The 15,628-nt window shown below is 41.3% G+C and overlaps 1 protein-coding gene across 1 annotated transcript in view; it reads left to right on the top strand.

The window, feature by feature from the left end:
• The window catches only part of mycbp2 (MYC binding protein 2), a 68,250-nt gene that overhangs the window by 7,501 nt on the left and 45,121 nt on the right, over positions 1-15,628 (top strand). The window contains exons 3-15 of the mRNA XM_010786394.1: positions 2,514-2,729; positions 5,366-5,519; positions 5,705-5,901; positions 7,039-7,281; positions 7,820-7,891; positions 9,008-9,104; positions 9,222-9,295; positions 11,196-11,334; positions 11,447-11,523; positions 13,962-14,166; positions 14,290-14,454; positions 14,669-14,827; positions 14,934-15,138. Of these exons, the coding sequence (XP_010784696.1) occupies positions 2,514-2,729; positions 5,366-5,519; positions 5,705-5,901; positions 7,039-7,281; positions 7,820-7,891; positions 9,008-9,104; positions 9,222-9,295; positions 11,196-11,334; positions 11,447-11,523; positions 13,962-14,166; positions 14,290-14,454; positions 14,669-14,827; positions 14,934-15,138 (2,003 nt within the window). The remainder of the gene's footprint in view (positions 1-2,513; positions 2,730-5,365; positions 5,520-5,704; positions 5,902-7,038; positions 7,282-7,819; positions 7,892-9,007; positions 9,105-9,221; positions 9,296-11,195; positions 11,335-11,446; positions 11,524-13,961; positions 14,167-14,289; positions 14,455-14,668; positions 14,828-14,933; positions 15,139-15,628) is intronic.

The following is a 15,628-nucleotide window of genomic DNA, read 5'->3' as shown; positions in this document are numbered from 1 at the left end:
GAACTCACCAAGTGTCAGAAAACACAACCCTCTCTCTGTTCGTCCATACCCAAATCTCTAAAAACGGGGCTGCAACGGATCTGATACAGACTGATCCAGATTTGAAATATCTCTGACGTCAGAAACGAGGAGCTCCGCCTATATGGGCAACTCTCCACCAATCAGGAGGAGACAGCCACGGCCATTGCCGGTCGAAAGCGCTGGAGACGCTGTAGTACATATGCCCGGCCTGTAGGTGGCGCTGTAGTCTGCCACAAAAGCAGCGAAGAAGACTTCTCACAGAATCAGCCTTTGCAAAAACAGGGCTAAAAAAGAGCAAATAGAGTGAAATGTGGCATGACTAAAATACATGATCTGTTTGGTATTTTGAAAAAAAAACTTGGCAGACATGTTTTATATAGGTATGCCCCTACAATATGTTATTCAAATATAGCATGATAGGTCCACTTTAAATGGACATACATGTAGTGTAAAAAGGGGACTTTTGGGATTTCTTTTGTTAAATTTAAGTACAGAACAACATTGAGAAGCACAGAGAGCAAACAAATGAAGTCTAGATGAGGGAGATAAGTAGCTGTAGCCAAATTCTGAAGATTGATTAGATTAGAACAGGTACATCTTTGTGATTTTTCTTTTACTGTTTTCAGACATTTGGAACCAAGGTCTGTTTGTTTTTTTATCATCTAAATGGTACCCTTTTTGCTCGTTTGGGCAAAAAACACAAGGGGTTATTTTTGTCTCTTTTCCACTCCTTTTATTTGCCCTCGTATCCCAAGAAGCCTGTTTGATCCTTCTTGCTTCATGTGTTTGAGTTAGTTCACCTTTTGTGAATTCGGTCCAGTCACAATTATTTTCTGGCAGCCACGCAGGAGAGAAGTGGACAGTACTGCTGGATGAGACGGTTGCTAATATCCTCCCCACTAGTTTCAGCTGAGAATGAATGACCTTTCTCCCCAAATAGATGACATCACTCTTTGTGATTGCCAAAAGCGCACCACTGCAAGAGAGGCACAGTCGATCAATATGTTTCTCTAGAGGTTGCCTCGGGGCTGTAGTTAAAAATGCATTGCTTGGGTAGGATAGAGAAAGCTTATCAATTAGTTACTTTATCAAGTTTCTCTACGGAGCGCAGTTTCTCTGATCATCCTGACCGTTTAAATGTAAGCTTTGCTGTAATGATTTTATTCTAAGTTTTCCTTTTGGCTTGTCTATCTCATTTACATCAGTGAGGGTAGACTTGAAATTAGAAACATATCCTAGTGTAAAGGATTACAATACAACTACAACAACAACAACAACAACAACAACCAAATATGACTAAATGTATCTCACTCATTTCAGTGTTTACAAATATTTATCTTTAGACCTACAATTCAGATGAGAAGCAAGCCCATAAAAAGAAATCTTGTTAGATAGCCAAAGATTAACGCAAATTTGCCATGCTGATTTATTGGTTATCATTTAACTGCATTCTTGTAAAATGAAGAAAATCCCCAGCTCGTTTTTATTTGAATGATTTTCTCTAATAAATATCTTTCTGGCCTTTTTCAGAAACTATTTATTTCCCGTAAAATTTGAATTTAACTATTTGTTTCTGCATTGGTTATGTGAAATGTTGGGTAAGCCATTGTGTAAATTCGAAAGCTGTGTTCAGCTGGTCTTGAAATGAATACACACTTGCCAGGCCAAGTGTGTGTTTACAAAAATAAGCTTCCCCAGGAGTCAAAGCAAAATGAGGAATCCTATTATGCAGCAAATGTGCCACTGACTAGAAATGAGGACACAACTGAATAAAGACTAACTGTGCTTAACAGAGGCTTTACTCTCCCAACCTATTTTAGTTATATAACTTTGCTTAGTCGAATGTAACAGCTAGCATCTGAGTCTCTAAGGTTTAGGAACGTTTTCCTCAAAAGCCAGATGATAAATGAAAATGACCCTCTTGTTGTGGTCAGGAGGCACTTATTTGGTTAGGTTTGTCATAAGTCGATGTACACTTAAAATGCTTCTTAAGCAACTACATTAACAGACGAGAGACACAACCCAAAATGAAATTAAACTTCCATGTGACATAATGTTTACAACTACTGTTTTAAAAGCTGAAGCTCAGGCTTTGAACCAAAAAGATCAGCTCCGCAGAGATCTCATTCAAACACGCTTGATGCTCTCAATTCACAGTCACTACTTTTGTCTGCAAAGGGAGAATACATGCAGTCCTTGGGTAACATTCGAAACCCAGCTGTGTGTTACTGGGGTTGAATTGTGTATTTAACAATTTATATTTATATCAAATTATGTAAAGGTGGAAGGTACATCTTAAGTGGCCCAAAGGAACCTAACTGCATATATTTAATCACAATCTAAAGAGGTCCAAAAGGACAATTCATCATACTCCTAGAGGATTGACATCGCTGCTTATACTGTAAACAACTTTTAGGATGTTCTAAATGGCTCATTGTAGATCCAAATGATATCGGACTTGCTGACCACCTCCACCCTCTGTCTTTCTACAGGCTGAGAGTCTAGATGGAGCCCTCTGCGTGCCCGACATCAAGCTGCACAGCAACCCTTCTGCATTCAACGTCTACTGCAACGTGCGGCACTCTGTGCTGGACTGGCAGCAGAGAGAGGCCTCCCTCGTGCTGGCCTCCAGGAGCTCGGTGCAGAGCGGAGACTCGGACAGCGAGGAGGAGGAGGAGTACCGCGAGCCTGCTGTGAAGCTGCCAAAGGTACGAGCAGGGGGTAGCATCGGTGCTGATGTGGTGGGAGCAGAGCTCGGTATCAAGGCGAGAGCCAGCCTGTGCCCTTTATCTTATGGATGCAATAATCCTTTATCTCCTTGGGCTTGTGTGTAGGGCTCATTCTTTTTATTATTATGACAATTGGAGTCAATTTACCAGAGGTTGGAAACCCCCTTCCTGTGAGGATAACAGCTCTATATCCCCAACTTCTACTCCTGTTCTGTTGCCTGTGCTGTTTATCTGTCTTATACTGTATCAGAGATGTCAGTTGTCCTTCAAGGTGTTAATGTTGCTCCTGAGTGGGGACAATATTAAATATTCAATTTGTAATCATAGTCTAAGCAAGGTGTTCTGATTTTAAGATCTGTACTAAATGTTTTTTTTTTTTTTATCTTTGAAGCTTCTATTGAGGTTTTTTGAATGAAGCTTTGAATGTCTGTTGTCGTATTTCTGAACGTCGTCACCCTGGTTATATAACTGTCATTTATGGTGCTGTTACATTACTGCTTCCTGCCCCCTGAATACAGGTGTGTGTGTGTGTGTGTGTGTGTGTGTGTGTGTGTGTGTGTGTGTGTGTGTGTGTGTGTCACTGCAGTAAACATTTTGCAATGTAGCAAATAAGGATTGATGCAGAACATTGCATTAGAAAATGCTGATTTTGAATTTTGAAATATTACCTCTAACTTTTATTATCATGTTTGACTTTACAACGCTCTGGAGCTATTGCTCATACTTATTGGAGAATCAAACCATTCAGTACAGACCTTTTATTTCCCTGTAAGTTCTCTTTGATAGCATATAATAATAATAAAAAATAAAAAAATACATTATTACAACATCAAAATCTGAAAGGCAATTTCTCAAGGATTACTTTAGGTGCTATGCCACGATGACAGCATTAACGAAAACAATACAGGGTGTTCGCTCCCTTTGTGAGAGACTACTGGTTTTTACAGCACCACAAAAACAAATGTGAATAGTCCTGTTTAAGCTTGTCAGGCAGCAAGTGGCTCCATAATTGAGCCATTATAAAAAGTAGTAAAGGATAAGGTAATAGAGATGACTCAAAATTACCCTAATTACATCACAATTACATATTTATCTCGCATTCCTTTTGAAAATGCTCACTCCAACAGGACAAACCTTATTACAGTGTCACAGTAATTAAACAAATGCATGTGTGCATGTCTGTTGAGAGGATTGCATATTGATTGGAAGTGCTTTTCTGTGCTTGCTTTACATACTGGTTAGCAGTAAGCAGTTAACTAGGAAGGCTGTATCCGATGTATTGTCTTTCATATAGGCTGCTGTTGACATGAGATGTGTGGATGATTTAGTTGCAGTTTCAAGCCATTATGTCAAAAAATATTTGAGTGCCTGAAAAAAAAATATCACTTCTACGCTTCACAAAGATAGAAGGAAACATTGAAGCATGGGCGTCGCAGACATTATATGAGGGCGGGACAAGTCCCCCCCACCTTTTTAAAATGATTAGTTTAGACCCCCCCCACTTTTAGCATGTGGAAAGTCTGGTCTATCCACTCGCCACTCGTTGTAGAGCGCAGTGTCAGTGCTTCATTATCAAATCCATTCCACTGGCTCATTGTGAGAATGCCTAAATCAATGAAATTCCATACCATGTTTTCACTGCTACTTTGTACCAAGGCAGATTCTCAGAGCCGTACACATGCTGCGTTTTTTTGTTGTAAAATGATGCGCGCCACAGTTTCCACGCTGCGAGGCTCCGGCGCTAACAGTTCACGAGCGTGCTCCACTAGCGAGGTAAAGGGCTCTGAGTGTTTAGATAGTAGTTCACTTTAGTCTAAGTAGTGGGTCTCAAACGGTTTGGTAATCATTCCAAGGCACACCTTTTATATGGTCATTATAGTTATAAAAAACAAGAGAATAACAGGTATGAAATAATTCCAACTCATACTATAGTACAGTAACACAAAAATACACTTTAAAAGGGGAGTGATTTTTAAAATATGCATAAAGAAAAAGTACATCTGTTTACAGTTCTGTTTCACATGGGTGTTGAGAGATGTATCCATAGATTTAGTTGCTCTCAAAGTGCATCAGATTGATGCTTTTTAACTTCAACATTAAAAAATAAATCTTGCCCCTAGAGGAGGTGAGGTCCACCACCTGCCCACACCCCCTTTCAAATTGTCCCACCCACATTGAGGATGCTTCCTACGCCCATGCATTGAAGCATACATTTGATCCACAAACAAGCCGCACTGAGAGACAGAAAGTCATTCTTTATTTAGGCCAAACTCCTTTCCTAGCTTCTACTGTGGGTCTCTCATTATACAAAATGTTAATAGTGGATGTTGAAGTCAGCGGTAGTAACTGTAAACACTGTGAGCCCCCGTAGCTAAATGTGGGTGGTTTTACTGTAGGAAGATGAGGCCCTGCTGTTACAAGAAAACAACCACTCCAAGATTCTGTTATCAATTCTGTTTTAATCCGAATACTTACTTAAAGAAATGACAATAATAATAACAAGGACAAATATATTTAACACCAAGTGGCATTATGTTTCATTTGCTGTTAGCTAGACCTGGATTGTGGAATGACAGCAGTTAGTTCATTAGCTCTTTTTTCTTCTGTGTGTGCAGATCATTGGCATCGGCCTCTGCGGGGTTTTTGAGCTGATCAAAGAGACTCGGTTCTCTCACCCCTCCTTGTGCCTGCGTAGCCTGCAGGCCTTGTTGGACATGCTGCAGGGACAACAGCCTGAGGGCTTTCAGACCGAGCCTCCTGATGTGCTAGGTAAGGCTGAAAAGAGTTCTTGAAGTGCCTACAATCTTGTTTTTGACATTTGTTATGTTGTCCCTGTTGAAGATATGTTGTTGCAACCCAATGATCATTTTGAGACGGTAGTTAGAAATAGAAGTTTGTTTTTATTAAGTCTAATTTACACACAATGTCTCACTTGTCTACCTCTTCTTCCTCAGACTCTCTATTCCAGCTGTTGTTAGAGACCACGGTCCGGAGCACGGGGCCCAATGACCCCACAGGACAGGCCATCACGGCTCTGTCCTGCGCCTGCCTCTTCAGTCTGGTGGTTGCCTGGGGAGACACTGGCAAAATACTGCAGGCCGTCTCCGCCATCCTCACCAACAACGGCAGCCATGCGTGCCAGACGATACAGGTAATTAACCGATTTAAATACATTACAGTGCATCGGCCAACTTGACTACACAATTGTCTTTTATCTCTGGAATTCATAGGTGTGGCTTTAAGTTATTTAAGTCTTGTTTTTATTGCCTACTGATCACCTGTTGAGATTACTATCTTGCTTTGATCAAACATCCTTATCTTGGGAGATATTCCAGATTTTTTTTTTTTATGAAGCACAAGCTGGAATGGCATATATCGAAAATACCCAAACTAGAATAATTATGTTTAAACCAACATCTACCAATAAACATGTACATCTCTATAACAGATTGAAGCTTTTTCTTCTGATTAGTAGAAATGCCTGAGATCGCCAAAGTGGATTACAGAGGTATAAAGAGACCTTTGGCTTCAACATGCATTTCCTTTATATGAAGAGACTGCAGGCAGTGTCTGGACAGCACAAATTGAGTTTTGGAAAATGTCAAGCCACTCTGACTTTTCCCTGGCTGCATTCGTACTCCAATTATCCGTTCTTCACTTTCAATCTCTAGTTTTCCAATGATCCTCTCTTCCTCTGCTTCTATTGGTTTTATTTCTTCTGCTTTATATCAAAACAGTTCATGCTAAAAACCTTCGATCACCTTTAACAGACAGCCCCTAATTTAATGTTGTGAAAAAAGGTTTTGAGACCTTAGAATAGTTTCACCTTTACCTGCATTCAGATAAAATGACTACACTTGGACAAAGTCTTTTTAGCCTCACACGTTTATCCCCCTTGTGTTTCTATTTCCTGATTACTCATCTTTTAGGCATTGGCTGGACTGTGAGTCATTACAATAGCAGCCAGGCTGTGTGGGTTCATGTGCTGTACACGCCTGTATGTTTATGTTTGTTTGCATTTGTGTGAAAAGTAAGATCAGCGGTGAGTGTAACAAAGGATGTTTTTAAAATGTGTGTGTGAAAATGCGTTTCGGCAGAATGAAAGGAGCCCAAATATGCAGGTCCATTAACCACAGACTCAGTCACAAATATGAGATTCTGACTATCAGCAGCAAAGCCAGTTCCCACTTGTGCATGGGCGACTTCACAAAATACACCCCATTATGTCACATCAGAGGTTTGCAGTTCTGCTCATTTCCCTCACCCTCCTCCTTGTCCCCCACACTAGGTTCCCACTATACTGAACGCCCTGCAGAGGAGTGTGCAGGCTGTCCTGGTGGGAAAGATTCAAATCCAGGATTGGTTTGGGAATGGCATCAAGCGCGCAGCTCTGATGAACAAGTGGAGCCTGAAAGAGGTGGCCATTGATGAGGATGAGCGCTGTCTCCTACAGACTGATGGCTCCTTCCTGTATTTGCTGTGCAAGGATGGGCTCTACAAAGTGGGCTCTGGATACAGTGGCACTGTCAGGGTACGTATCAATCAAAGCTGAACGCGCTGACTGTTGACTTTAACCCTTTATATACAGTCTATGGTGATAACCACATCCCTACATCTGTAGATTCTTGACTTGGTTTTCAAAGGACGGCAACTACGTTAACTTGTCTGTTTATTTGTGTCATGTTTATATAGTGTCATATTCAATTCTGAAAAATATGTTATCTACATAAAGGTTATGAGATGGTTGGATTCAACTTTATAGACATTTCACAGATGTCCTTCGTGGTTATTTTTTAACTGTTTAGTAACTGAATATTTCCCAATTATTTCAGTACATTTATATAAATGAAAGTAGGTTTTTAGGCGTTAGCAGTAAAAGATTATGTTACTAGACAGCAGCCGGAATTCTCATAAAAAATGTATTAATACAATATGACATCATAATAATAAAGTGATATATTGTTAAAACAAAAAAGTGGATGTGTATTTCTGCAGATTTTTCATCTGCATTACATTAAGGTTTGTCAGTACTTGTTGTTGTATGCTCATGTGTTTTTATTGCCCCACAGGGCCACGTATACAACTCCACGTCTCGTACCAGGAATCGAAAGGAGAAGAGATCATGGCTTGGCTTCGCTCAGGTAGGTTTCATTAAGATGCTCTTCACATTTAATTCAGTGAAGTGTCTTTGAAAGTGTCTTTGAAAGTGCTTTAAGTGCGTACACAATTCAGGTCATGTTTAACCTTAGAGTCGACCTCCATGTGACTTAAATGATGTTGGTTATTTGCAGTCAGTGCTTAGTTTGGTGTTTGCACTATGACAGCTGTGTACTTTGTCATTCAAACTTAAATTGCAACTGCTGATGTGGTGTTATTGATGAATATGAAAAGGAGTATGTTTCAGACTACTAGCTTTTAAAACTCAGTATCATTCCATTAGCAACAACATCCTGCAGGGCTTCAAGCCCCGTCCACATGAGGACGATAACGGTCGTATCTGCTACAGTTCTCTATCAGATAGACGGTTCGGCCACACGAGGCCGACACGGAAACGCAGATAACGATAACGGGTCCCTAGGTGGGTAGATCTGCAAGCGAAACGCTCTGGTGGGGGCAAACGGCTCCGTGTTTACGCCTATATGATCATGTCCTGATAACGATGATGCAATAGCCCCCTGCTCAGAGATCAGCTGCTGGGCTCTCAGAAGAGGGGGAGGAAAAGAGAGGCTTCGTTTTTTATTCTTATTATTATATAGAGTCGTTAATCATTTGTTTTAAAGCTCAATAAATAACAAAGAAGACCTTTTTACCGGCACTTTTCCAATTTTGTCCGGAAGATTTAAACTTTAACGGACATGTTGACCGGCGTTTTTCATCTGCTGGTGGACTACCGGAGAGATATACAGCAGGAGCAAACGCTTGCCTTGGGGAGGGAGAAATAGAACCAGAGCGTCCACAGCGGAGAATAAACAGAAGGGCAACCATGGCAACCATGTGCGGGATGTCTTCTTCGCTGCTTTTGTAGTAGTAGTACAGCGCCACTTACCGGCCTGGTATATGTACTACAACGTCTCAAGCGCTTTCGAGCGGTCTCGTGTGAACGGACACGTTTCTGATGCCTGTTGCGTGTGGACGGAAGACTGTTTTGATAACGATTGCGGTCCGTTTGCGTTATCGTCCTTGTGTGGTTGGGATATCAGTTAGCGATTATCCTTAGTGATTGTCGACTAGCATCAGTGTTTGTTTTGTGTCTTCAGGGGTACTTGTTATATCGGGAAACATGTAACCACACCATGTCGGCCATCAAGATCAATCCTGAGACTCTGGAGCAGGAGGGGACTATCACCATGCCAGGTGCCAAGAAACACGTTTTTTTGCTTCTATAAAAAAAACCTTATTTGGATTAAAATAGTGAAGATTTCCCCTAACAATATTTGGTTTATTCATTATCAACTTCCCTTTTATTTGCAGGTCAACATTCAGACGGACAGAACATCATCTTCACAGACGGAGAGTACATCAACCAGATCGCAGCCTGCAAAGATGTAAGTTTAAAATTCCTGCTAGAGATGCTTATTACATATTTATATCACACATCATCTATATTTAAAAGTAGAATATTTTATGACACACTGGACAATCATCATGCAACAGAGGTCTCAAGACCAGAATCACCAAGGACGTTTCAGTAATATGACCTTTTGGCGCTTCAAATTTATAGTCTGTTAATTAAGGTAAATTGCCTGCAGGCAGTACGGCATGTGAGTTACGGCTTCAGTGGACATTGACATCCTGAACCACATCATAGTGTTTATTATGGGCTAATCGTCATCTCAATCTCAAAGAGAGGGAGGTCTTTTTCAGTTTTTTGTTGGCAGTCGTCCCTACTAAAAGATATGTGGCCTTTCATTTTTTCAATACACGTTTCCCTTAAAAAAAATAAAACTATATTTTGTTCCTCTTTAAGTGCCCTGTGAACCAACTGTCACTTTCACTGCTGTAGAGGCCCCAGACTAATTTTTAATGACTCTCAGCTGATAACCAGCTGTGTCACAGAGGGAAGTGTAGCTGTGTGTGTTGTGTAAATGTGCGTGTGTGTGTGTGTGTTGTGTAAATGTGGGTGTGGCAGTGAGGGCAGTGGCACCAGATGTGGGTATTCTCCAGAGAGCTTAATCTCTCAAGCAGTTATCTGCATAAGCACTATGTAATGTGAGTGGGGGAGGGGAAGATGTGAAATCCATATATCTGCCGTTGCAGCTAGCCAGATAGCAGTTTCTAGGCTAATCATGGGGGCGGGATACTCTGTGGGGGGAGGATGGGGGAGTCCTCAGAAGCTGCATGCATTTTTAGTGAGCAGCCTGAAATGCATCCGCAGCGCAGACCACTTAACGGCTGAGGGAAACCATGTGAAACGCACTATGACGGAGTTTCAGATGCTGGGAAGGAAAACATGGGTGGGTAAACTAAAGGAGGTCAAGGGGAGAGTCAGGAAAGATGGTAGGGAGGAGAAGTCAAGGCCTGGGGGGTGATACTGGCAACAGGATAGAGGCTCTAATTAAATGATTGGAGTGGCACATGGCTCTGCAGGAGTCAAAGCACATGATGAGTGTGTCATTACAACAGAGTGGAGACCAGAACATCCCCACACTATCCCTCATCCTCTTTTTGTATCCCCGTTCTCTTCCAATTATTTCCTTGTTGTGTTCATCTTTTTCACTTTGTTCCCCCCCTGCAAATGGTCCTTTTCCGCCACATCCCCTGCAGTCTGACTAACCCAACACGTCTCTGGTACATCAGCTGTTGAACTGAGTCAGCAAGTTGTTAATAGCTGTCATACCCTTTCTGGTTTATTTTCTATATTATATATGGATATGCTATTAACACCGAGATTAAGTTTCCCATGTTATTAAGAAATGTATGCACATAGTTTATAACCCCAAGCCACACCCTCAGTAGATTGACCCAAACATACGGCAGATCCAGATTATATACATATCCATGACCGAATAAAGGTCTTCACTCATGTGTTTATCAAATGCATTTGTAATGTTTTACTTCGTTCCCCATTAAAATCAGGAACACATGCAAATCTAATGTTTAAATGTCCATAGTATTATGTCCAGTGTGTCCTAAAACCAATTATTGAGATTTAAAGAAATCCTTGCAATTGTTCAAGTTTTTTTTGTGTGCTTACATGAGAGTGATATAAATACAAGTGGTAAAGAAGTAGTAATCATATTTCTGAAAACATTTAGATGTTTCCTTTTTTAAGAGCTCAACATTTTTCTAGTTGTCATGTTCACTCCGGTGAAGCAGGGATATGTTTTCATCAAACCAGAAACCATACTTCCTCAAACTGTTATATGAACTTTAAGTTTCACACTGCAGCAATGTTGGGTTGTGAAACTAAACAGCTTTGCCTCCCGTCTGCCCTGGCTCCTGCAGGACGGTTTTGTGGTGCGGATCTATAGTATGAGCTCAGACCCAACCCTGCAGCAGGAACTGCAGCTAAAGCTGGCAAGGAAATGCCTTCATGCCTGCGGCATCTCTCTATTTGACCTCGAGAAGGACCTGCACATCATCAGTAAGTCATACAATATAATAATAATATACTTAATGAAATATTAAATGAAAAAGCATACTGTCCAACTTGTCTCACGGTGGAATTGGCTCTAAATAGTATGTTGTTCTCTCAGGCACAGGCTTTGATGAGGAGGCAGCACTGCTTGGAGCAGGCAGGGAGTTTGCTTTGATGAAGACTGCCTCGGGAAAGGTAAGAGTTAAAAAACTTCTCTGAAATGAAAAAGAAAGTTGTAACAGATTCAACCGCTGTCTGATCTCTGTTTTTCTTGTGATAGGACAGATGAATCTGGGAACAAGTTCTAAATTAATTGTGTTTTTGAATGCGTTTTCTTCATTCTTTGTCACACTGGCCCACCGTATAAAATTACTATTACACCGTAAACAATGACTATTACTAATAGTGCATTTCACCCTGCTAGAGTAGAACCTACCTATTGCATAATGTCCACTTTCAGGAGTGGAGTGAAGCTTTGGACAACACGTTTTAACACATTATAGTAATAGTTTATTTATGAATGTATTTTTCTATGGAGAAATACACCCTCTATACTTCTAGGTGTCAGATTATAGGGTTTCTCATCGAGCACACTGGGACCAATGGCTGTACTGTATGTAGGCAGTGCTCTGATGAAGAAGATATGTCACATTTTTACAGTCTTAGTAAGAGAAAAACACTAACAATGTTGTTGGTTAGGGTGTGTGGAGGGTGTGGATGTGTGTCTCGATGAAGGTGTGGTGCAGGGTGCCTCTTGTGTAGAAAGCAGAGCAGTTTGTGTCAGTGGAAAAGCCTAATCTCTCAACACTCTTTATCTTCATATAACCCCAACCCACATTGGCTGTATGGGTACAAATAGAATCAGCTGAACTTTTGTCTTTGCTTAAAGTGTACTCATCACTCAGCTGGATATTTTGTATGACATGTGATCTAAAGGAAAAAGCCAAAGGCCACGTGCCTATGGTTTACAAGCATAGACGGCGTGAGGCTCGGGTTTGGGAAGGCTAAATCACTTTTTTTTACCTGACACTTTCCGCCTCTGGGGCCTATAGATAAGAGATCAACTCAGTGAAAGCACCACCTGCTGACCACTGAGCTCAGTGTGCTGAGTTTAAATCTATCAAGTCATATTACAGGAGAAAGGAAATACAGTTTAAACTGCCGTATGCAGGGAAGACGCCGACGTGTCGCACTTATCATTCATATCACATCATCAATCACGTCATCGATCATATAATATCATAATATATCATATATTTCCTTATCTGAGTCAGCTTCTTGAGCCGTATCTGGCCGTGCAACACTTACAGTGTCACATACTGTATGCAGAAGTATTATTTTAAGCAACACATTAGAGGTCCCATGTCATGGCCATTTCTACTGATCATAATTCCATTGTTGAGGTCTACTAGAATAGATTTACATTGTTCCAAACTCACACTGGTTTCTCATACAGCATCTCTGTATAGTATGTGTATTCACTCTCTGTCCTACACGCCTTGTTGGAGCTCCTGCCCCCTCCCCTCCCCTATGAGTCCACTGTGCTCTGATGTGTGTTTGTGTTACAATAGTGTTTGTTAGCAACCAGAAAATGACACCAGTAATGACAAACGGATGACAATGCTGCGTGGGCTCTGGGTGCCGTGTTGGCGGGACGTTGCGGTGCTCGCTGCTCCGCTCGAAGAGCGGACAGTGTGAGCTGGATTACTGGTGTTGTTTCCTGGTTGCTGCGTGGGGTCTGCGAGACAGTGAGACTCAGCCTGAGCACACACACGTGAGTGTGTGGCGAACTGTGAGTGGAGTTCACACGGAGCAAAGAGAAATGATAAAATCCGGCGAAACTCCGCGGAGTAGCGCGGCTGAGAAATGATAAGGCTGAGTGAGTGTGTGTGAGGAGCTCCACGGATTGGTCCATTTGGACCTGGGTATGGTCACGTCACTATACTCAGGAAGAAAAAAATGGAAAAAGAGAAATCTCCAGCGAGGCGTTCTGGGGAAGCATAGACAGGTCTTTTCTGTGTTAGAGTTTTACTCGCTACAGGGTAGGCTAACTCAAACATATCCAGGGTCTGTTGAACTGGCTTCGTAGTACAGTTTACTGGTGGCTGCATAGCAGCGCTAATGTCAAAGACACAAACATTATACATTATATTTTAATTTTACCAGGATGCAGTGACACAAATATTTGTGGACTTCCCTAGCCTACAGTACCCGCCGCCCCTGTTTACAAGCTAATTTTTTAATGCATTACATTTTGAAGTGTTTATGTTATTTGTGTAAATGTCAGATTTGAGTTATAAAAAAAAAAAAATCCCCCAACATCCTTAGTAAATGTGTCATCACAATTTAACCCTGTAGTTTAACTACTATACACATGGGCTTGTTCAGTGCATTTAAAAAGAGGGTCCTGATCTTTTGTACATAGAACCCTGTGTGGCGCAGCAGGGAAGTTTGCTGTCATTAGGGCTCTAGCTGAAACTTTGTTTCAAAAACTAACCCCGGCTAAACATGGCTTGGTCCAACAAAATGAATATACTCCTCAAAAAGAATCGCTTGATGAAAACGGTTCCTTATTCCTGATCTTCTTTCTGATCTTCCTGTGTGTTTCACCTTCCCTCTTCTTCCCCTCACAGATTTACTACACAGGAAAGTACCAGAGCCTGGGTATAAAGCAGGGTGGTCCATCAGCGGGGAAATGGGTGGAATTGCCCGTTACAAAGTCTCCTAAGATCGTTCAGTTCTCAGTCGGCCATGATGGCTCCCATGCGCTGCTAGTGGCCGAAGACGGAAGTGTGTTCTTTACAGGCTCTGCAAGCAAGGGAGAAGATGGAGAGTCCAGTAAGAGAATTTGAAAACTATCGGCAAACATTGGACAAATCCTTATTTTTAACCATTTATTAAATATAGTATCAAAACAATCTTCCTTGAAGTCCTAAAGATGATGTCTGTTTTCCTTTGCAGCTAAAAGTCGCAGACAGCCCAAGCCGTACAAGCCCAAGAAGATGATCAAATTAGAAACCAAGACAGCGGTCAACACGGCGTGCAACAATGGCAGCAGCAGCATCGTCACCAAGGATGGAGAGCTCTACATGTTTGGCAAAGATGCTATTTACAGTGACAGCACCTGTGAGTTGACTTGAACAAGGCTATTTCCAATTCTTAACTTGAAGAAATGTTTCTGAGATATTTCAAGAGTGTCTTGTCATTGACCTTATTACTCTGTGAAAGAAAGATTAAGGACTTACAAAAAGAAATAAGCATCTATACACATCTATAAATATGTCTCCACTGGAAACCATTTTATTCAAATCCTCTATAATCTGTATTTTCTTGTCCACAGGCCAAGTCACAGACCTGAAGGGTCACTCTGTAACTCAGGTTGCCATGGGTAAGGCCCATACGTGTGTTCTGACCAAGAGCGGTGAAGTGTGGACATTTGGGGTGAATAACAAGGGCCAGTGTGGCAGAGACACTGGGTCCATGAGCCAGGCTGGGAAAGGTGAGCGGATGGACAAACAAATACACATAACAACATACTCTAAATTGGGTGCATTCCTCGTACTCAATCGGAATGCTTTACTTTGTCTTGTGTGTTTTTGATGTAGCATTTGGTGTAGAGAGCATGGCAACGGCTATGGATGAAGACCTGGAGGACGAGGTAGAAGAGAAGGAAGAGAAGAGCATGATGTGCCAGCCAGGCATGCACAAGTGGAAGCTGGACCAGTGTATGGTGTGCACCGTGTGTGGAGACTGCACGGGCTACGGGGCCAGCTGTGTGAGCAGTGGACGGCCGGACAGAGTGCCAGGAGGGTAAGGAGACACAAAACTAGAAGGGGGGGAAGCTGGTCATTACAATATCTTTTCCATGACTGGGTATTGTCAAGAGCAAAAAAACAGTTTTTTTTCTCTTAATAAAACCTTTTTTATTTAGGTTTTGCAGAACATAGCAAAAGTTCTGTGCTGTTCGGATATTAAAGAGATATCTTCCTGCCTACTTTTTTAAAATTATAGTATTTATATCAAATTAACATGATTATTGTTTCTATGAATTCAAAAAACTTATTTTTGGTTTATGCCATGTTCTTTATTTTGTTAATGTTTCAAAAATATTTTTACATTTATCTTTATTTTAAACAAAGTACATGTATGATTACAATTAGTCGATAAATAAAAAGTAAAGCAACAAATCAATAATCATGCATTAACAGGGTCTGGAATGAATTGGACAAAGGGCCAGGGGGGACCTTTTTCACCATCATAATGTGATTATTTGTTCTGTCTGTGTCCCCCCCCCCCCCCC

Source organism: Notothenia coriiceps, unplaced genomic scaffold (assembly GCF_000735185.1).
Source record: "Notothenia coriiceps isolate Sejong01 unplaced genomic scaffold, NC01 NC01_scaffold00029156, whole genome shotgun sequence".
In the NCBI taxonomy this organism is placed as follows: Eukaryota; Metazoa; Chordata; class Actinopteri; order Perciformes; family Nototheniidae; genus Notothenia; species Notothenia coriiceps.
Note: the sequence above shows the minus strand (reverse complement) of the source record. Positions and strands in the feature narration are given on the sequence as shown.